The following is a 22,701-nucleotide window of genomic DNA, read 5'->3' on the forward strand; positions in this document are numbered from 1 at the left end:
AAATATCTTTGAAGAACATAGAAGCTCAAAACATTTATGCTGAAAAAGCAAAATATAAAACAACAAAAACACATACATACATAAATTTTCCTACACTCCCAAACAGCACATAAAAAATTTCCACTTCTTCCTTGAAGCAAGGCGTTTAATTTCTTTGGAGATATTCTTAAAACTTTGAGTGCTCAGGCCGGGCGCAGTGGCTCACGCCTGTAATCCCAGCACTTTGGGATGCTGAGGTGGGTGGATCACCTGAGGTCAGGAGTTCAAGACCAGCCTGGCCAACATGGTAAAACCCCATCTCTATTAAAAATACAAAAATTAGCCAGGTGTGGTGGTGCACGCCTGTAATCCCAGCTACTCGGGAGGCTGAGGCAAGAGAATCACTTGAACCCAGGAGATGGAGGTTGTGGTGAGCCCAGATTGCGCCATTGCACTCCAGCCTGGGCGACAGAGTAAGACTCCATTTCAAAATAAAATAAAATAAAAACTTTTGAGTGCTTAAGGCATTTAGTTTAAGTCCTGCAAAATGTTTGCACCATCTAGTGGCCATGTCTAGGAAGTGTATTTTAACCTGCTCCGTGCCCACTCTGTTTTTTCCCATTTGTTCAAACTTGTTGGAAAGCTACCCTGCCTGGTAATTTCTATTTTACTTTGTATTTTGCCTTTTGTGGCTTAGTACTGTTCACGTTTTCTTATCTTTTAATCAGTCCTAATCAAAAGGTATCTAATAATTTATAAAAACCAGTAGTAAAAAGCTGACTAGAAACAGTTTTGTATGTTACATATAAATTTTTAAAAGCACATTAAGAAACCTAAAGTAAAATACTGAAAATACTTGCAAAAATATGAAATGTAAAATTTTTTTGTAGAGTAAATAAAATAGCATTTCAAACCTCTGATCCCAGATATCTTTTCCTCTTAGATGAGGTTATCTATGCTGGGAATGAAACAAAATTTTTTTTTTAGTGGTGTGGGGCAGAGTTTTTGTTGCCCAGGCTGGAGTGCAGTGGCGCGATCTCTGTTCACTGCAACCTCTGCCTCCCGGGTTCAAGCAATTCTTCTGCCTCAGGCTCCCCAGTAGCTGGGATTACAGACGTGCACTACCATGCCTGGCTAATTCTTGTATTTTTAGTAGAGATGGGGTTTCGCCATGTTGGCAATGAATTATTTTATTACCAGAATTAGTTTTAGTTTCCTTTTCTAGCAGTGTTTCAAAATAGTCATTTCTATTGTTTGTAGAGGATTTTTATTATTATTTTATTCATTGATTTCTTCAGATTAGTGTAAACTGCCAATATACATAGGTGTAAATACTTAGAAATTTCTTTTTTAAGTATAATAAATTCCCCCTCAAAAAAATTACTTTGTGCATATATAGTATTTATTTAACATGCTACAAATAAATCTATAGCTGCTTGAAAACTAAGATGTTAATCTAATGCTTCCAGTGATACCTGTATTCACAAATAAGCTGAAATGTCTCTTATCTGAAAATACAAAAATTTGTGTAACTTCTGCCAGCTCTCTAGCTACTGACTTATTTCTCTTATTCCTCTACATCAAAATTCTTAAAAGAATAGTCTATACTTGCTCTTTTTTCTTCTTCACTTCCTATTCACTACTCAACCCACTACAGTCTTTTATCTGTCACTCTGCTTAGTGTTCTTGTTGGGTCACTGTTGACTTTCTTGTCGCCTAATCAAGTGGTTACTTTTTAAACCTTATCTTTCATTGTCTTTTCAAGAGCATTTACTGTTCTCTAAAAGTCTCCTGGAAACTTTCTTATTCTTCAGTTTCAGTGTCATTCAGATATTCATTTAACATATTTACTAAGCATCCATTATTCATCATCAATGTTAGATGCTGGAGATATAGCGATGAACAAGTTAGACTTGGCACTTGCAGGTAGTGAAGTAAATACCCGAGTTTTCCTTCTAGTCCCTCCTGAATCTCCTTTTATTCTGCTCTAATTCTTGAATGTTGATGTGTCCTGCGATTCCGTCCAATTGAAGCCTAAACCTAAGCCTTTTCATATTGTCTTCGGCATCAGGTGACCTCTTCCACTCCCCTGGCTTTAACTGCACTTGTGTGCCGATAATTTTTATGCTTTATCTCAAATCTCAGTTCTTTTCTGAGCCTCAGTACTATTTTTTATTTTCATTTATTTATTTTGAGACAGAGTCTTGCTCTATTGCCCAGGCTGGAGTGCAATGGCGTGAGCTCGACTCACTGCAAGCTCTGCCTCCTGGGTTCAAGCAATTCTCCTGCCTCAGCCTCCTGATTACAAGCATCCGCCACCACGCCCAGCTAATTTTTTGTATTTTAGTAGAGATGGGGTTTCACTGTGTTGCCCAGGCTGGTCTTGAACTCCTGAGCTCAGGCAATCTATCCGCCCCGGCCTCCCAAAGTGCTGGGATTACAGGCGTGAGCCACCGCGCCCAGCCTAGTACTATATTTTTAAATGTAAACTAGATATCTCTCTCTGTAAGTCCCAAGGCACTGTAAAGTCATGTCCAAAACTGGACACAAAACAATAGAGAGGGAAAAATACAGAATATACTATCAAACAGATCTAGGGTACAATTTTGGCTCTGCCATTCAGCACAGTGTGTGACCATGGGCAAGAATGTTAATGTCACAGAATCTTAGTTTCCTTTTTTATGGAACCAAAGTAATATTGAAGAATTTTAGCATTAAATGAAATATATAGAAATCATCTAGTATACTGTGGAGCATAAGAGAGATGCAAGGCAAATGTTTCTCATTCCCCTCTGGCTGTGCCCTCTTTCCTTTTCAACATAATTAAATTTCCTGAAAGAGTAATGTACTTTCTGAACCCACTTCCTTTCTTGCCGTTTACTTTTAAGGGAAAACAATAATTATTTCAGATTTAAAATAAAACAGTAGAGGCCGGGCGCGGTGGCTCACGCTTGTAATCCCAGCACTTTGGGAGGCCGAGGCGGGCGGATCACGAGGTCAGGAGATCGAGACCACGGTGAAACCCCGTCTCTACTAAAAAATACAAAAAATTAGCCGGGCGTGGTGGCGGGCGCCTGTAGTCCCAGCTACTCGGAGAGGCTGAGGCAGGAGAATGGCGTGAACCCTGGAGGCGGAGCTTGCAGTGAGCCGAGATTGCGCCACTGCACTCCAGCCTGGGCGACAGAGCGAGACTCCGTCTCAAAAGAAAAAAAAAAGAAAAAGAAACAGTAGATTAGTGAAATCAAATTGAGAGTTCAGATAAAAACCCATATAACCAGAGAATATTCTTTTCAACCAATGGTGCTTGGGACAACTGGATATTTCCATGAAATGGGACCCCCTACTTCACACCATATACAAAAGTTAACTCAGACTACAGATCAATGACTTAAATATAAGAGCTTAAAGCTATAAAGTTCTTAGAAGAAAACATAGAGAAAAATATTCATGACCTTGGATTTGGCAGTGGATTCTTAGGACATCAAAAGCATGAGCAACAAAAGAAAAAAGATAAAATTGGGCTGGGCGCAGTGCCTTATGCCTGTAATCTCAGCACTTTGGGAGGCCGAGGTGGGTGTATCACCTGAGGTTGGGAGTTTGAGACCAGCCTGGCCAACATGGTGAAACGCTGTCTCTGCTAAAAGTACAAAAATTAGGTGGGCATGGTAGTGGGCACCTGTAATGCCAGCTACTCCGGAGGCTGAGGCAGGAGAATCACTTGAAACCGGGAGGCAGAAGTTGCAGTGAGCTGCTCCAGCCTGGATCGTGATAGAGTGAAACTCCATCTCAAAAAAATAAATAGAGGCCGGGCGCGGTGGCTCACGCTTGTAATCCCAGCACTTTGGGAGGCCGAGGCGGGCGGATCACGAGGTCAGGAGATCGAGACCACAGTGAAACCCCGTGTCTAGTAAAAATACAAAAAAATTAGCCGGGCGTGGTGGCGGGCGCCTGTAGTCCCAGCTACTCGGAGAGGCTGAGGCAGGAGAATTGCTTGAACCCGAGAGGCGGAGCTTGCAGTGAGCCGAGATTGCGCCACTGCACTCCAGCCTGGGCCACGGAGCGAGACTCTGTCTCAAAAAAATAAAAATAAATAAAAAATAAATAGGCCAGGCTCACGCCTGTAATCCCAGCACTTTGGGAGGCTGAGGCAGGCGGATCACCTGAGGTCAGGAGTTCGAAACCAGCCTGGCCGACGTGGCGAAACCCTGTCTCTACTAAAAATACAAAAATTAGCTGGGGGTGGTGGCAGGAGTCTGTAATCCCAGCTACTCAGGGGGGCTGAGGCATGAGAATCACTTGAACCTGGGAGGTGGAGGTTGCAGCTAGCTGAGATTGCGCCACTGCACTCCAGCCTGGGCTACAGAGGGAGACTTCGTCTCAAAAATAATAATAATAAATAAATAGATAAAAGATAAAATTGGACTTCATCAAAATTAAAAACTTTTGTTTATAAAAGAACACTATCGAGAAAGTAAGCAGACAACCTACAGAATAGGAGAAAATATTTGCAAATCATATTGTCTGATAAGGGTCTAGGATCCAGAATATATAAAGAACTCTTACAACTCAACAGCAAAAGGACAAACAACCCAAGAGAAAATGGGCAAAATACTTGAATAGACGTTTCTCCAAAGAAGATAAAGAAATGGCCGGCCAGGTGCGGTGGCTCACACTTGTAATCTTAGCACTCCGGGAGGCCAAGGTGTGCAGATCATGAGGTCAGGAGATCGAGACCACCCTGGCCAACGTGGTGAAACCCTGTCTCTACTAAAAGTACAAAAATTAGCTGGGCGTGGTGGTACGCACCTGTAGTCAGTCCCAGCTACTCGGGGGGCTGAGGTAGAAGAATCACTTGAACCCGGGAGGCGGAGGTTGCAGTGAGCTGAGATTGTGCCATTGCACTGCAGCCTGGCACCAGAGCAAGATTCTGTCTAAAAAAAAAAAAGGACAATAGACCCATGAAAAGATGCCCAAAATCGTTAGTCATTAGGGGAATGCAAATCAAAACCACAGACACCACTTTACACCTACTAAATGGTGTCAAAAATGGAGAATAATAAGTATTGGTGAGAATGTGGAGAAGGTGGAACATTGCTCTGGGGATGTAAATGGTGCAGCTGCTGTGGAAGACAGTTTGGCACTTCCTCAAAAAGTTAAACATGGAGTTACCATATGACCCAAAATAACTGAAAACAGGAGTTCAAAAAAACTTCTACGTCTATGTTCCTAGCAGCCATATTCACAATATTCGAAAGGTAGAAACACCCCAGATGTCCATCAACTGATGAATGGATAGACAAATTCTCGTATATGCATACAGTGGAATATTATTCACCTATAAAGAGGAATGAAGCACTGATTCATGCTACAATGTGGATGAACCTGGAAAACATTATGCTAAGTGGAAGATGCCAGACACAAAAGGGCACATACTGTGTAAGTCAATGTATATAAAATGTCCAGAATAGGCAAATCCATAGAGACAAGAAATTAGAGTGGGTTAGCCAGATGCCAGGGTCAGGAGCGAGGGAGGAACAGGGAATAACCACTCAGTGCATACAGGTTTTCTTTTGGGATGAGGACAGTGTTCTGGAACTGGATAATGGTGGTTGTTTGCACATCATTTTAAATGTACTAAATGCCATTGAATTGCACACCTTAAAATGGTTAAAATGGTGAATTTTACTACAATTTTTAAAAAGTGAGATTTTGTAAAAAATAGCAGTTCTGCCTTCTGCCTAGGATGTAGAAAGCCAGAAAGAGCCTTGCTTCTACCCAAACAACAAGAAAAAGTTGGATAATCTAAAAAATCATCACTTTCTTGAACCCATCAGAGAGATGAAATCATAGTGCAATCAACTAGCCTGAAAAAGAAACAGGCACCTACAAGGAGAGATAGGATACAACTACTGGCTCACTTGTGGTAGAGCCTGGGAGGAAGATGGGGCCACTATACAACAGATAAGAATTCAGCTGTGATTTTTTTTTTTTTTCTTTTTTTGAGATGGAGTCTCGCTCTTGTCGCCTAGGCTGGAGTACAATGACACGATCTCAGCTCACTGCAGCCTCTGCCTCCTGGGTTCAAGCGATTCTCCTGCCTCAGCCTCCCAAATAGCTGGGATTATACATGCCCACCACCACACCTGGCTAATTTTTGTATTTTTGGTAGAGATGGGTTTTCACCATGTTGGCCAGACTGGTCTCGAACTCCTGATCTTAGGTCATCTGCCCGCCTCGGCCTCCCAAAGTGTTGGGATTACAGGGGTAAGCCACTGCGCCTGGCCTGAGATTTTTAATTATTTGCTAAATGCTGAGAAGACAGTATGGGAACCTTGGGAGACACAGACACAAGAGGAATTTGCACCCACTTGCAGACACTTTTTCATGACTACCAGGTGCTTATGAAAATGTTGGTTGTGACAGTGAGATATCATCTTACCCCAGTTAAAATGCCTTTTATCAGAAAGACATTTGACACAGCGGGCATGTGAAAACAAAAAAAGGATGCTAGCAAGGATGCAGAGAAAGGGGAATGCTTATATACACCATTGGTGGGCATGTAAATGAGTATAGTTAAATAGAAAACAATGTGGACATTCCTCAAAAAAATACAAATAGAGCTACCATGTGATCCAGCAATTCCACTGCTGGGTATATATCCAAAAGAAAGGAAATCAGTATATCAAAGAGGTATCTGCATTCTCACATTGATTTCAGCACTATTTCCAATAGCCAAGGCCGGTCACAGTGGCTCGTGCCTGTAATCCCAGCACTTTGGGAGGCTGAGGCAGGAAGATCACTTGAGCTCAGGAGTTCGAGATCAGCCTGGACAACATAGCAAGACCTTGTCTCTACTAAAAATAAAATTAGCTGGGCATGGTGGCACATGCTTGTAGTCCCAGCTATTCAGGGGGCTGCGGTGGAAGGACAGCTTTAGCCTGAGAGATAAAGGCTGTGGTGAGCTATGATTGTGCTACTGCATTCCAGAGTGAGATCCTGTCTCAAAAACAAAACAAAACACCAAATAAACAAAAACACAATAGTTAAGATATGGAATTCATCGAAGTGTCCATCAATAGATGACTGGATAAAGAAAAAAATATATATGCAAAGGAATATTATTATTCAGCTATAACGAAGCATAAAATCCTTTCTTTTGCAGCAACATAGATGGAGCTGGATATTATTATGTGAAGTGAAATAAGCCAGGCACAGAAAGACAAATACCACATGTTATCTACCAGTATGTGGGAGCTAAAAAAAAATGTTATCTCATGGAGATAGAGAGTTGATTGGTGGTAACCAGAGGCTGGGAAGGCTTGGGGAGGGTGACAGAGAGGTTGGTTAATGGATACAAAAATACAGTTAGATAAGAGGAGTAAGATCTAGTGTTTGATAAGACAGTAGGGTGACTATAGCTATAATTTATTGTATAGTTTGAAATAGCTAGGCTGGGCATGGTGGCTCATGCCTGTAATCCCAGCACTTTGGGAGGCTGAGGCGGGCGAAACCTTGTCTCTACTAAAAATACAAAAATTAGTGGGCGTGGTGGCAAGTACCTGTAATCCCAGCCACTTGAGGCACAAGAATCGCTTGAACCCAGGAGGCAGAGGTTGCAGTGAGCTGAGATTGCACCATTGCACTCCAGCCTGGGAGACAGAGTGAGACTGTCTCAAAAAGGAAAAAAAATAAAATAAAATAGCTAGAAGAATTGGGATGTTTTAAGGTAAAGAAAAGATAAATGTAGGCCAGGGGCGGGGGCTCATATCTGAAATCCCAGCATGTTGGGAGGCCGAGGCAGGTGGATCACCTGAGGTTAGGAGTTCGAGACCAGCCTGACCAACATGGAGAAACCCCATCCCTACTAAAAATACAAAAATTAGCCAGGTGTGGTGGCGCATGCCTGTAATCCAGCTACTCGGGAGGCTGAGGCAGGAGAATCGCTTGAACCCGGGAGGTGGAGGTTGTGGTGAGCCGAGATCGTGCCATTGCACTCCAGCCTGGGCAACAAGTGTGAAACTCTGTCTCAAAAAATAAAAGGGGGAAAAGATAAATGTTTGAGGTGATGGATATCCCAGTTACTCTGACTTGATCATTACACATTGTATGCACGTATCAAAATAACATGAGCCAGGCATGGTGGGCTTATGCCTGTAATCTCAGCTACTTGGGAGGCTGATGTGGGAGTATTACTTGTGTCCAGGGATTTGAGACCAGCCTGGGCAACATAACGAAACCCCATCTTAAAAAAAAAAAAAATAAAAAAAAATATAAAAAAATAAAAAAAATATAAATATATATATATATAATCACATGTAACCTAAAAATACATACAACTAATATGTATCAATTTAAAAATTAATAAAGTATGCTTTTGGTTAAAAAAAGGTTGATCGTGGGGATAGAGTCTAAAGAAACCCTCTCTCCCTCCTTCGTGGAGCAAGGGAGCAGCTGCTACTGCAGGAAAGGCATGAAGCCACATCTGGACCATTCTCGCTTACAGAGCAAAGCCTTAAGCCACTGTGGAAGGGAAGTAAATCCTGTTGACCCCTCCATCCCTGTTCTAGGCAAAGGTGAAGACCCATTACAGCTAGTGGGGATGGAAAGGAAAGGGAACACTACCTTGGCAGAGGGGCAGGAAACTATCTTGGACTCAGATTATAAGAGGTCACCTACCACGGTGGGAGGGACAGGATCACTGAGAAAACCCCACTTAAAATCTGGGGCTGCGTCAGGACAACAGAGAAGCACTGCTCATCCCCCACCACCAGGGGAGCAAGCACTGTTTAATTAGGAGCAGTGGGCTGCTTCTGAGGCAGGAAACAGCATACAGAGACTGACTGAGGCACAGGCACATGAGGAAAGCCTACAGCTGAGGGAGGGGAAGGAACACTGAGGAACAACCCTCCAACAACCAGCTGTCCCTAAACCTAACTCTAGAAGACTTGGAAAATGGTGGTGCACTGAAGGTAACCTTAACAAAAATCTCAATCCCAGCTCAGCTTCTGAACAAATCAACTCAACTGTCCCCACTAATGGCCTGGAAGAACAAACAGTGTGCCCATTTCTAAACAGATACTTTCACTTCTGTCTCTCCTGTCTTAATGTATGTCTGGCATTCAATAAGAAATTATGAGGCACCCACAAGAGCAAGAGAAAAACAAAGCCACTGTGAAGAGCGAAAGCAGTCAATAGAATCAAACTCATAGATGACAAGGATGTCGAAACCATCAGACAAGGAATTTAAAGTAACTGTGATTCATATGTTAAAGGCTGTAGTGAAAATGTTGATAACATGCACATACAAGTGAGGGAGACTCAACTATCTACTGTTTATAGGAAACCCACTATAAATATAATGATATAAATGGATTTAAAAGTAGAAAGATGGATAAAGATATACCATGGAAACACTAATCAAAAGGAAGTGTGGTTATATTAGTATCTGATAACGTATACTTGAGAACAAGGAATCATTCCAGGTATAAAGATGATACATAATAATAAAAAGGTCAATTCACCAAGAAGACATAATAATCCTAAGTGTGTATATATCCAATAACAGCTTTGAAATACATAAAGCAGCCCAGGCACTGTGGCTCATGCCTGTAATCCCAGCATTTTGGGAGGCTGGGACAGGAGGATCACTTGTGCCCAGAAGTTTGAGACAAGCCTGGGCAACATGGTGAGACCCTGACTCTACAAAAAAATTTTAAAAATTAGCCAGGTGGGATGGCATATGTCTGAAGTCCTAGCTACTTGGGAGGCTGAGGCAGGAGGATCACTTGAGTCTGGGAGTTGGAGGCTGCAGTGAACTATGATCATGCTGCTGCACTCCAGCCTGGGCAACTGGGTGACAGACAGAGTGAGACACTGTCCTCTCCCATCCCCTCTCAAAAAATACATGAAACAAAAACTGAAAGGAGAAATAGATAAATCTAGTTACAGTTGGAGGCTTTAATATTTCTTTTGCAGTAATCAGTAGAAGTAGTGTACAGAACGTCAATAAGAATATAGAAAACCTGGGCTGGGCGCAGTGGCTCATGACTGTAATCCCAGCACTTTGGGAGGCCAAGGCGGTCAGATTACTTGAGGTCAGGAGGATAGTGGGTGTAGCCCACGGAGGGTGAACCAAAGCAGGATATGGCGTCACCTCACCCAGGAAGCGCAAGGCGTTGGGAGATTTCCCTTTCCTAGCCAAAGGAAGCCCTGACAGACTGTACCTGGAAAAAACGGGACACTCCTCCCCCAAATACTGTGCGTTTCCAACGGTCTTAGCAAACGCAGACCAGGAGATACTATCCAGTGCCTGGCTCGGTGGGTCCCATACCCACAGAGCCTTGCTCACTGCTAGCGCAGCCGTCTGAGATTGAACTGCGAGGCAACAGCCTGGCAGGGGGAGGGGCACCCACCATTGCTGAGGCTTGAGTAGGTAAACAAAGCTTCCTGGAAGCTCAAACTGGCGGAGTCCACCACAGCTCAGCTAGGCCTGCTGCCTCTGTAGCCCCCACCTCTGGGGGCAGGGCATAGCAGAACAAAAGGCAGCAGAAACTTCTGCAGACTTAAACGTCCCCGTCTGACAGCTCTGAAGAGAGCAGTGGTTCTACCAGCATGGCATTTCAGTTCTGTGAACAGACAGACTGCCTCCTCAAGTGGGTCCCTGACCCCCGTGTAGCCTAACTGGGAGACACCTCCCAGTAGCGGATGACTTACACCTCATACAGGCAAGTGCCCCTCTGGGACAAAGCTTACAGAGGAAGGATCAGGCAGCAATATTTGCTGTTCTGCAATATTTGCTGTTCTGCAGCCTCCACTGATGATACCCAGGCAAACAGGGTCTGGAGTGGACCTCCAGCAAACTCCAACATACCTGCAGCTGAGGGACCTGACTGTTGGAAGGAAAACTAACGAACAGAAAGGAATAGCATCAACATCCACAAAAAGGGCATCCACACCAAAACCTCATCTCTAGGTCACCAACATCAAAGACCAAAGGTAGATAAAACCACAAAGACGAGGAGAAACCAGAGCAGAAAAGCTGAAAATTCTAAAAACGAGAGCACCTCTTCTCTTCCAAAGGATCGCAGCTTCTCGCCAGCAAGGAAACAAAGTTGGACGGAGAATGACTTTGACGAGTTGACAGAAGTAGGCTTCAGAAGGTCGGTAATAACAAACTTCTCTGAGCTAAAGGAGGATGTTCGAACCCATCGCAAGGAAGCTAAAAACCTTGAAAAAAGATTAGATGAATGGCTAACTAGAATAAACAGTGTAGGGAAGACCTTAAATGACCTGATGGATGTGAAAACCATGGCATGAGAACTTTGTAATGCACGCACAAGCTTCAATAGCCAATGCGATCAAGTGGAAGAAATGGTATCAGTGATTGAAGATCAAATTAATGAAATAAAGTGAAAAGAGAAGCTTAGAGAAAAAAGAGTAAAAAGAAACGAACAAAGCCTCCAAGAAACATGGGACTATGTGAAAAGACCAAATCTACGTTTGATTGGTGTACCTGAAAGTGACAGGGAGAATGGAACCAAGTTGGAAAACACTCTTCAGGATATTATCCAGGAATACTTCCCCAACCTAGCAAGGCAGGCCAACATTCGAATTCAGGAAATACAGAGAACACCACAAAGATACTCAAGAAGAGCAACCCTAAGACACATAATTATCAGATTCACCAAGGTGGAAATGAAGGAAAAAATGTTAAGGGCAGCCAGAGAGAAAGGTCAGGTTACCCACAAAGGGAAGCCCATCAGACTAACAGTGGATCTCTTGACAGAAACTCTATAAGCCAGAAGAGAGTGGGGGCCAATATTCAACATTCTTAAAGAAAAGAATTTTCAACCCAAAATTTCACATCCAGCCAAACTAAGCTTCATAAGTGAAGGAGAAATAAAATCCTTTACAGACAAGCAAATGCTAAGAGATTCTGTGACCACCAGGACTGCCTTACAAGAGCTCCTGAAGGAAGCACTAAACATAGAAAGGAACAGCCGGTACCAGCCACTGCAAAACCATGCCAAATTGTCAAGACCATCGATGCTATGAAGAAACTGCATCAATTAACGGGCAAAATAACCAGCTAACATCATAATGACAGGATCAAATTCACACATAACGATATTAACCTTAAATGTAAATGGGCTAAATGCCCCAATGAAAAGTGACAGACTGGCAAATTGGATAAAGAGTCAAGACCCGTCAGTGTGCTGTATTCAGGAGACCCATCTCATGTGCAGAGACACACATAGCCTCAAAATAAAGGGATGGAGGAAGATGTACCAAGCAAATGAAAAACAAAAAAAGGCAGGAGTTGCAATCCTAGTCTCTGATAAAACAGACTTTAAACCAACAAAGCTCAAAAGAGACAAAGAAGGCCATTATATAACGGTAAACGGATCAATTCAACAAGAAGAGCTAACTATCCTAAATATATATGGACCCAATACAGGAGCACCCAGATTCATAAAGCAAGTCCCTAGAGACCTACAAAGAGACTTAGATTCCCACACAATAATAATGGGAGAATTTTACACCCCACTGTCAACATTAGACAGATCAACAAGACAGAAAGTTAACAAGGATATCCAGGAATTGAACTCAGCTCTGCACCAAGCAGACCTAATAGACATCTACAGAACTCTACACCCCATATCAATAGAATATACATTCTTCTCAGCACCACATCGCACTTATTCCAAAATTGACCACATAGTTGGAAGTAAAGCACTCCTCAGCAAATGTAAGAGAACAGAATTTATAACAAACTGTCTCTCAGATCACAGTGCAATCAAACTAGAACTCAGGATTAAGAAACTCACTCAAAACCACTCAACTATGAGGAAACTGAACAACCTGCTCCTGAATGACTACTGGGTAAATAACAAAATGAAGGCAGACATAAAGATGTTCTTTGCCGGGCGCGGTGGCTCACGCCTGTAATCCCAGCACTTTGGAAGGCCGAGGCGGGCGGATCACGAGGTCAGGAGATCGAGACCATCCTGGCTAACACAGTGAAACCCTGTCTCTACTAAAAATACAAAAAAATTAGCCGGGCGCGGTGGCGGGCGCCTGTAGTCCCAGCTATTCGGGAGGCTGAGGCAGGAGAATGGTGTGAACCCGGGAGGCGAAGCTTGCAGTGAGCAGACATCGAGCCACTGCACTCCAGCCTGGGCGACAGAGCCAGACTCCATCTCTAAAAAAAAAAAAAAAAAAGATGTTCTTTGAAACCAACGAGAACAAAGACACCACATACCAGAATCTCTGGGACACATTTAAAGCAGTGTGTAGAGGGAAATTTATAGCACGAAATGCCCACAAGAGAAAGCAGGAAAGATCTAAAATTGACACCCTAACATCACAAGTAAAAGAACTAGAGAAGCAAGAGCAAACACATTCAAAAGCTAGCAGAAGGCAAGAAATAACTAAGATCAGAGCAGAACTGAAGGAGATAGAGACACAAAAAACCCTTCAAAAAATCAGTGAATCCAGGAGCTGGTTTTTTGAAAAGATCAACAAAGTTGATAGACCGCTAGTAAGACTAACAAAGAAGAGAGAAGAATCAAATAGACACAATAAAAAATGATAAAGGGGATATCACCACCGATCCCACAGAAATACAAACTACCATTAGAGAATACTATAAACACCTCTACGCAAATAAACTACAAAATCTAGAAGAAATGGATAAATTCCTGGACACATACACCCTCCCAAGACTAAACCAGGAGGAAGTTGAATCTCTGAATAGATCAATAACAGGTTCTGAAATTGAGGCAATAATGAATAGCCTACCAACCAAAAAAAGTCCAGGACCAGATGGATTTACAGCCAAATTCTACCAAAGGTACAAATAGGAGCTAGTACCATTCCTTCTGAAACTATTCCAATCAACAGAAAAGGAGTGACTCCTCCCTAACTCATTTTATGAGGCCAACATCATCCTGATACCAAAACCTGACAGAGACATAACAAAAAAAGGAGACTTTTAGACCAATATCCCTGATGAACATCGATGCGAAAATCTTCAATAAAATACTGGCAAACTGAATCCAGCAGCACGTCAAAAAGCCTATCCACCACGATCAAGTCAGCTTCATCCCTGGGATGCAAGGCTGGTTCAACATACTCAAATCAATAAATGTAATCCATCACATAAACAGAACCTAAGAGAAAAACCACATGATTATCTCAATAGATGCAGAAAAGGCCTTCAACAAAATTCAACAGCCCTTCATGCTAAAATCTCTCAATAAACTAGGTATTGATGGAACGTATCTCAAAATAATAAGAACTATTTACAACAAACCCAAAGCCAATATCATATTGAATGGGCAAAAACTGGAAGCATTTCTTTTGAAAACTGGCACAAGACAGGGATGCCCTCTCTCACCACTCCTATTCAATATAGTGTTGGAAGTTCTGGCCAGGGCAGTCAGGCAAGAGAAAGAAATAAAGGGTATTCAATTTGGAAAAGAGGAAGTAAAATTGTTTATGTTTGCAGATAACATGATTGTATATTTAAAAAACCCCATCGTCTCAGCCCAAAATCTCCTTAAGCTGATAAGCAACTTCAGCAAAGTCTCAGGATACAAAGTCAATTGCAAAAATCACAAGCATTCCTATACACCAATAACAGACAAACAGCCAAATCATGAGTGAACTCCCAATCACAATTGCTACAAAGAGAATAAAATACCTAGGAATCCAACTTACAAGAGATGTGAAGGACCTCTTCATGGAGAACTACAAACCACTGCTCAGGGAAATAAAAGAGGACACAAACAAATGGAAGAACATTCCATGCTCATGGATAGGAAGAATAAATATCATGAAAATGGCCACACTGCCCAAGGTAATTTATAGATTCAATGCCATTTTCATCAAGCTACCAATGTCTTTCTTCACAGAATTGGAAAAAAACTACTTTAAAGTTCATATGGAACCAAAAAAGAGCCCGCATGCCAAGGCAATCCTAAGCAAAGGAACAAAGCTGGAGGCATCACGCTACCTGACTTCAAACTATACTACAAGGCTACAGTAACCAAAACAGCATGGTACTGGTACTAAAACAGATATATAGACCAATGAATCAGAACAGAGGCCTCAGAAATAACACCACACATCTACAACCGTCTGATCTTTGACAAACCTGACAAAAACAAGAAATGGGGAAAGGATTCCTTATTTAATAAATGGTGCTGGGAAAACTGACTAGCCATATGTAGAAAGTTGAAACTGGATCCCTTCCTTACACCTTATACAAAAATTAATTCAAGATAGATTAAAGACTTAAATGTTAGACCTAAAACCATAAAAACCCTAGAAGAAAACCTAGGCAATACCATTCAGGACATAGGCATGGGCAAGGACTTCATGACTAAAACACCAAAAGCAATGGTAACAAAAGCCAAAATAGACAAATGGGATCTAATTAAACTAAAGAGCTTCTGCACGGCAAAAGAAACTATCATCAGAGTGAACAGGCAACCTACAGAATGGGAGAAAATTTTTGCAATCTGCCCATCTGACAAAGGGCTAATATCTAGAGTCTACAAAGAAACAAATTTACAAGAAGAAAATAACCCCATCAAAAAGTGGGCAAAGGATATGAATAGACACTTCTCAAAAGAAGACATTTCTGCAGCCAACAGACACATGAAAAAATACTCATCATCACTGGTCATCAGAGAAATGCAAATCAAAACCACAATGAGATACCATCTCACACCAGTTAGAATGGCGATCATTTAAAAAGTCAGGAAACCACAGATGCTGGAGAGGATGTTGAGAAATAGGAATGCTTTTACACTGTTGGTGGAACTGTATATTAGTTCAACCATTGTGGAAGACAGTGTGGCGATTCCTCAAGGATCTAGACTAGAAATACCATTGACCCAGTGATCCTATTACTGGATATATACCCAAAGGATTATAAATCATGCTACTATAAAGACACATGCACACGCATGTTTGTTGCAGCACTATTCACAATTGCAAAGACTTGGAACCAACCCAAATGTCCATCAATGATAGACTGGATTAGGAAAATGTGGCACATATACACCATGGAATATTATGCAGCCATAAAAAAGGATGAGTTCATGTCCTTTGCAGGGACATGGATGAAACTGGAATCCATCATTCTCAGCAAAGTAACACAAGGACCGAAAACCAAACACTGCATGTCCTCACTGACAGGTGGGAATTGAACAATGAGAACACATGGACACAGGGCAGGGAACATCACACACTGGAGCCTGTCGTGGGGTGGAGGACTGGGGGAGGGGTAGCATTAGGAGAAATACCTAATGTAAATGACAAGTTGCTGGGTGCAGCAAACCAACATGGCACATGTATGCCTATGTAACAAACCTGCACGTTGTGCACATGGCACCCTAGAACTTAAAGTATAATAAAAAAGAAAAAAGAAAAAGAAAAACCCTCATGAAAATCTTAGGTATAAACTTCATAAAATATGTGCAATGACTCTACTGAGAGCTATAAAACAAGAATGAAATAAAGATTTAAATAAACGGAGAGATATACTATGTTTATGGATTGGAATACTCAACATTGTTAAGATGGCCTATTCTTCCACAAATGGTCTATAGCTTCAATGCAGGTCCAATGAAAATCCTACCCGGCTTTTGTAGATATAAACAAGCCAATTCTAAAATTTATAGGAAAGAATAAGGGGACTAGAATTAACTGCCTTCCCAACCCAAATGGTGAAAAAGATGAACAATGCAGTTGGTGGACCATACTGTGTGATATCAAAATTAACTGTAAAGTTAGGGTAATCAAGAGTATAGTATTGGTGAATTGGTAGATACATAGATGAGTGGAACAGCATAGAGTTAAAAACAGACACACATTTTACCAGTTGATTTTCTACAATAGTGCAAAGACAATTCAATGGTAGAGGGATAGGCTTTTCAAAAATGGTGCTAGAAAAGTTAAAGATCTACTTTTTTAAGTGAGTTTGACCTATACTTCATACCATATGCAAAAATCAACTCCAAATGGATAATAAGCCTGAACTTATAAGCTATAACTATTAATCACCTGTTTTGTGGTACTTTTCAAAATCATGTATTAAATTTGTAGATATACACAAAGGTATGTTTTTGAGCCATTTATCCTGCATGAGTTTTTTTGTACATGTTTTTTATAGTAATGCCATAACACTGTAATAACTATCATTTTGTCATACGGCTTTATGTTGGGTGAGACAAGTTCTCCCTCATTACTCTTATTTTGCTTTTTTACTTGAAAAGTCTATGCAATCCAACTCATTCTTCATTAGTCATCTGAATCGACTTTTCACTAGTATCATCAATGATATTTTTACCAAAGCAGTCTTTGCCTATTAGACCCCTGTGTAGCATTTGACATCATGATTACTCTTTCTTTGACATTCTCCCCAAATGTGTACATAACATTTGTATTAGTCAGCTTGGGCTGCCATTGCAAAATACCTTCAGCTCTCTTAAACAATGTAAATTAATTTTCTCACAGTTCTGGAGGCTAGAAGTACAAGATCAGGTTGCCAGCATGGCCAGGTTTTGGTGAGGGCTCCTTGCCTGGCTTGTAGAAGGCCACCTTCTGTGTCCTCACATGGGGGAGAGAAAGCTCTGGTATCTTTTTTTTTTTTTTTGAGACGGAGTCTTGCTCTGTTGCCCAGGCTGGAGTGCAGTGGCGCAATCTTGGCTCACTGCAAGCTCCGCCTCCCGGGTTCACGCCATTCTCCTGCCTCAGCCTCCCGAGTAGCTGGGACTACAGGCGCCTGCCACCACGCCCAGCTAATTTTTTGTATTTTTAGTAGAGATGGGGTTTCACCATGTTAGCCAGGATGGTCTCGATCTCCTGACCTCGTGATCCGCCCCCAAAGTGCTAGGATTACAGGCGTGAGCCACTGCGCCCGGCCAGTATCTCTTATAAGGACTAGTTCTATTGGATCAGGGCTCCACCCGTATGACCTCATTTAATCTTAATTACCTCCTTAAAGGCCCTATCTCCAAAACAGTCAAATAGCAGATAAGGGCTTCAACATATGAAGTTGGGGTGGGGGGGACAAATTCAGTCCATAGCAATATTATTTTCATATTTATTTTATTGTATTGTACCTGTTTTGCTATTTCACTACACTAGACTTTTGAGCTCCTTAAGGGTGGGGATTATATCTAATTCATTTGTGTATCTCTAATACTTGATACATAATAAGGCACCCAATAAACATTTAAAATGAATAATGAGATGACGTAATTCAGCTTGTGTTCCCCTGTCTTAGGTAATGATATTACCGTGTATCTGTCGTCCCAGGTTGTAAATCTCAGTCATTGTTTACTTTTCCCTTTTACATACCCTATGTTCAACTATATCCCTAGTATTAAGACTTTGACTTTCTAAAGGTCTTTCAAATTCATCCCTTCTCTGGCTCCAGGGCTACATCTTTCCTATCATCGTGTGTCAGATTGTTTTTACTGCCTCTTAACAGGATGTCTTAGTCAGTTGAGTGTTGCCATAAAGAAATACCTGAGGCTAGGTAACTTAGGAGGAAAAGAGGTTTGTTTGGCTGACAATTCTGCTGGCTGGAAGGTTGGGCATCTGGTGAAAGCCTCAATCCTCTTCCACTCATGGCAGAAGGCAAATGGGAGTTGGCATGTGCTGAGATTACATGGAGAGAGGAAGCAAGAGAGTGGAGGGAGGTGCCAGGCTCTTTTTAACAAGCAGTTTTGCGGGAACTAATGGGTGAGTACTCACTCCTCCTCCCCAGGGAGGGCATTAATCTAGTCTTGAGGAATCTGCCTCCATGACCCGAACACTTCCCATTAGGCTCCATCTCCAATATTGGGGATCAAGTTTCAACATGAGTTGTTGGGGGACAAACACCCAAACTACTGCACAGGATTTCTGGCTTCCAGTTTGTCCCATCCAATCCATACTTTGCTGCGAGATCAACTTTTCTAAAATGCCAGTCTAATCATATCACTACCTTTTAGTAACTTTCCATAGCTTAAGACTAACATCTTGAACTCTTACCCTGTCAGAGTCTTTTGTGATCTGGCTGCTGCCTACTTAATTACCTCACAACTTCCCAATGTATTCATTATGCTCCAGCCTTACTAATTCACCTACAGTTTTGTAAATATATGATCCTATTTCATGCTTCTGCACCTGTCCTTCCCTCTTCTTGGAATACTCTTCAACTTTTGTATCTTGTGATTTTTAAAAGGTGCTTTTAAAAAGGACTCTCCAACCATGGGCCCTTCCTGACCTGTTCCAGGTGGAATAACCTCGCCATCTTCAGTCTTCCAACACAGCTTGTAGAAATCTGATTTTAGTGTATTGTAATTATTTGTATCTATCATCCATACTAAATGATAAACTCTTGGAGGTTGGAGACCACATATAGTTTATTTTTATATTCTCAAATCGAACACACAGTAGGTACTCAATAAATGTTTGTTGAATGAATGAATAAATTAAATATATAGCTTTAATGTTAAAAGTGAATATTTTATTTATTCAACAACCACTGTGTGCTGGGCACTGTACTAGATGCTGGGGCAAAGGAGAATTATGGCATGTAGGTTACAATAATTGCTATTCTTTTTTTTTTTGGAGACAGAATTTCACTTTGTCACCAAGGCTAGAGTGCAGTGGCTCGATCTTGGCTCACTGCAACCTCTGCCTCCCGGATTCAAGTGATTCTCCTGCCTCAGCCTCCCGAGTAGCTGGGACTACAGGCACATGCCACCACGCCTGGCTAATGTTCTGTATTTTAGTAGAGACGGGGTTTCACCGTGTTGCCCAGGCTGGTCTCGAACTCCTGAGCTCAGGCAATCCGCCCACCTTGGCCTCCCAAAGTGCTAGGATTACAGGCATGAGCCACCGCACCTGGCCAATTGGCATTCTTTGAAGAAAAACTCTGAAAACAGACTGAATGCCATTTCTGTACAAAGAGGGGAAGTTCCTTTATCTTTTTCCCCTCTATTAATTCATCCTTCATATTCCTTATTTTAAACCCCCTCCCAGAACTACTGTTCTATGGCTGCCAATCTGACTGCCTAGAATAAGTTAAGAGGAAGATCAGTATAGGTGGAATAGCAGGAGATAGTTTAGTAACAGTTTAATTATTAGTTTTTGATAAAAGGTTCTGATTGGTCATTTCTCCTATGAAAGTCATAATTACAAGGACTTACGCTTTTCCAAAAGTACCTTTTTAAACGGTAGAGACAGTCCAGGTGCAGTGGCCCATGACTGTAATCCCAACAGTTTGGGAGGCCAAGGTGGGTGGATTACTTGAGGCAGGGAGTTCAAGACCAGCCTGGCCAACGTGGCAAAACCTTGTCTCTACTAAAAATACAAAAATTAGCTGGGCGTGGTGGCACACACCTGTTATCCCAGCTACTTGGGAGGCTGAGGCACGAGAATGACTTAAACCCAGGAGGTGGAGGTTGCAGTGAGCTGAGGTTGCACCACTGCACTCCAGCCTGAGCGACAGAGCAAGACCTTTTTTTTTTTTTTTTTTTTTTTTGCGGCAGGGACGGAGTCTCGCTCTGTCACCCAGGCTGGAGTGCAGTGTCACGACCTCGGCTCACTGCAACCTCCACCTCCCGGGTTCAAGCAGTTCTCTGCCTCAGCCTCCCAAGTAACTGGGATTACAGGCACGTGCCACCACGCCCAGCTAATTTTTGTATTTGTAGTAGGGATGGGGTTTCACCATGTTGGCCAGGCTGTTCTTGAACTCCTGACCTCATGATCCACCCGCCTCGGCCTCCCAAAGTGTTGGGAAATACAGGCGTGAGCCACCGCGCCCAGCGAGACCCTGTCTTTTAAAAAAAAAAAAAAAAAAAAAAGTTTATCAACAAACCTGTGTTAAAGACCATGGCATCAACACTATAGATCTTAAGTTGCTAAGGTTCTGTACCTTTTAGACTGGAAGCATAAGCCCCTTGGGATCTGAGTTTCTAAGGTTGCTTTGCTTCTATGGTTCTTGTTCCTATCAATTTTTCTTTCTATGAGTCACATGAGTATTCTCTACTATGGACCTCCAAAACCTAAGTATTGGCAGAGTCTACAGCTTCTGCTGTGTGTCTACCCTACCTGGCGGAAATCTTCCCATGCTTCTCTGTCCTTTTTTGATCTTTAACAATGATACCTGTCATATCAGTTGCTGTTCCCCTACTATGAGTGAGGAATGATGAGTCTTCGCGATCGTGTCCATGTCTGAAGCAAGTCTTGTCCTCGTGGTCCTAGGCAATCATAGCATATGGACATGGTGTTTGGCAAGAGTGTGAGAGCTGTGGACTGTGACCTCAGGCAGCTTTGTTCTCCCGGGACACTTTGAATAACTGCAGATGGGTGGTTTGGAGCAAATGAATGTTCTAACCACAGTCTCTTTCTGATTGTAGAGTTGCCTCACTCACAGAGCTCTCCAACCGTCAGCAGCACCTGTACTAAAGTGCTCTATTTCACTGACCGGTCACTTACGCCCTTCATGGTCAATATACCAAAGAGGTGAGATTCTGGGATCATTATATTTCACTGTAAAGGAGGAAAGGAAGGCAGAACCTCATTAGTAACTGCCCATGTCCGCAGCTGAAAGGTGTTTGAGAAGCAGTATAGTGAGATCTCACTATAGTGAGATGAGCCAGAGAGACAGATTCTAGTTTCAGCTTTGCCACTATTCAGTGGTATTATAAAGGACAAGTCATGATCTACTACAGGTACGATAATAGTACTTCCAATCCTGATAACTATGCAAATATTGCTCTGCATTTGGGAAAATCTTTTTTTTAAGTGTTCAAAATAGCTCCTGCTAATACAATGGATTGCAGCCTGGCACTCACTGCAGGACTATGACTAATTGATCTTTGTTACTATTCAATGACTGCAACTAATCTCTATTGAGAAATTATGTCAAAAACCTTCCAAAAAGTTAATGCGCTTCCTTTTATTTAGAGAGGTTGTAAGATTTTCCTTAACTAGACAGTCTGCTTATTTAGTCTAGATAGAAGCCAGCTTCCTACAGATAGAAGGATAGAGATGATGATACTTGATTTGATTCTACCATCCTAGAGAATTGGGATATTGTAGCAAAGAAGAAAATCAAGAGAACTTTGATATATTTATGGTTATCAACAAATTTTATTTCAGGGACTTTATATCTTATTTCCAGAGAAAAGTGATTTGGCTTCTGAAGCAATAAGTCAATTTTAAACTCTCACATCACCCCATATTTAATACTGTTTTCATTCCCTAGTGGTGACTGGTTTTCCAGCCTCTGCTGTTTTAGTCATCTGGGTTATCGGGGCAGTGACCTAACGAGGGGCTATTTCTGCTTATTGACTTTGGCAGGGGGCTGGGTTTAAAGTTAACATCTTATCTTTCCAGCTATTGATCAACAGTCTATTTTAGTGCTCTCTCCTTGTGTTGCAGGTTGGAGGAGGTGACGTTAAAGGATTTTAAAGCAGCTATTGATCGGGAAGGGAATCACCGGTATCACTTCAAAGCACTGGATCCTGAGTTTGGCACTGTCAAAGAGGAGGTAAAGAATCTGTGGGGAGTCTGTATGGTATTATTGGTCCTTTCTGAACCCTGAAGCCTCCTGTTCAAGCACTAGTGTCCAGAAGTACATGAGTTCCCTGACTAGGTCAGAGGAATTTGCCAGAGCCTCAGACCATGGTCTGATTACTCTAGACAAGTGGT

General features: G+C 42.0%; 1 protein-coding gene across 4 annotated transcripts in view; it reads left to right on the forward strand.

Moving 5' to 3' along the window:
* DIXDC1 (DIX domain containing 1) overlaps window positions 1–22,701 on the forward strand; it is a 95,236-nt gene that overhangs the window by 69,517 nt on the left and 3,018 nt on the right. For all 4 annotated transcript variants that reach the window (XM_058446494.1, XM_058446493.1, XM_032167376.2 and 1 more), the window contains 2 exons: window positions 21,405–21,510; window positions 22,432–22,540. In XM_058446494.1, the coding sequence (XP_058302477.1) occupies window positions 21,405–21,510; window positions 22,432–22,540 (215 nt within the window). The remainder of the gene's footprint in view (window positions 1–21,404; window positions 21,511–22,431; window positions 22,541–22,701) is intronic.

Source organism: Hylobates moloch, unplaced genomic scaffold, assembly GCF_009828535.3.
Source record: "Hylobates moloch isolate HMO894 unplaced genomic scaffold, HMol_V3 SCAFFOLD_11, whole genome shotgun sequence".
Lineage (NCBI taxonomy): Eukaryota > Metazoa > Chordata > Mammalia > Primates > Hylobatidae > Hylobates > Hylobates moloch.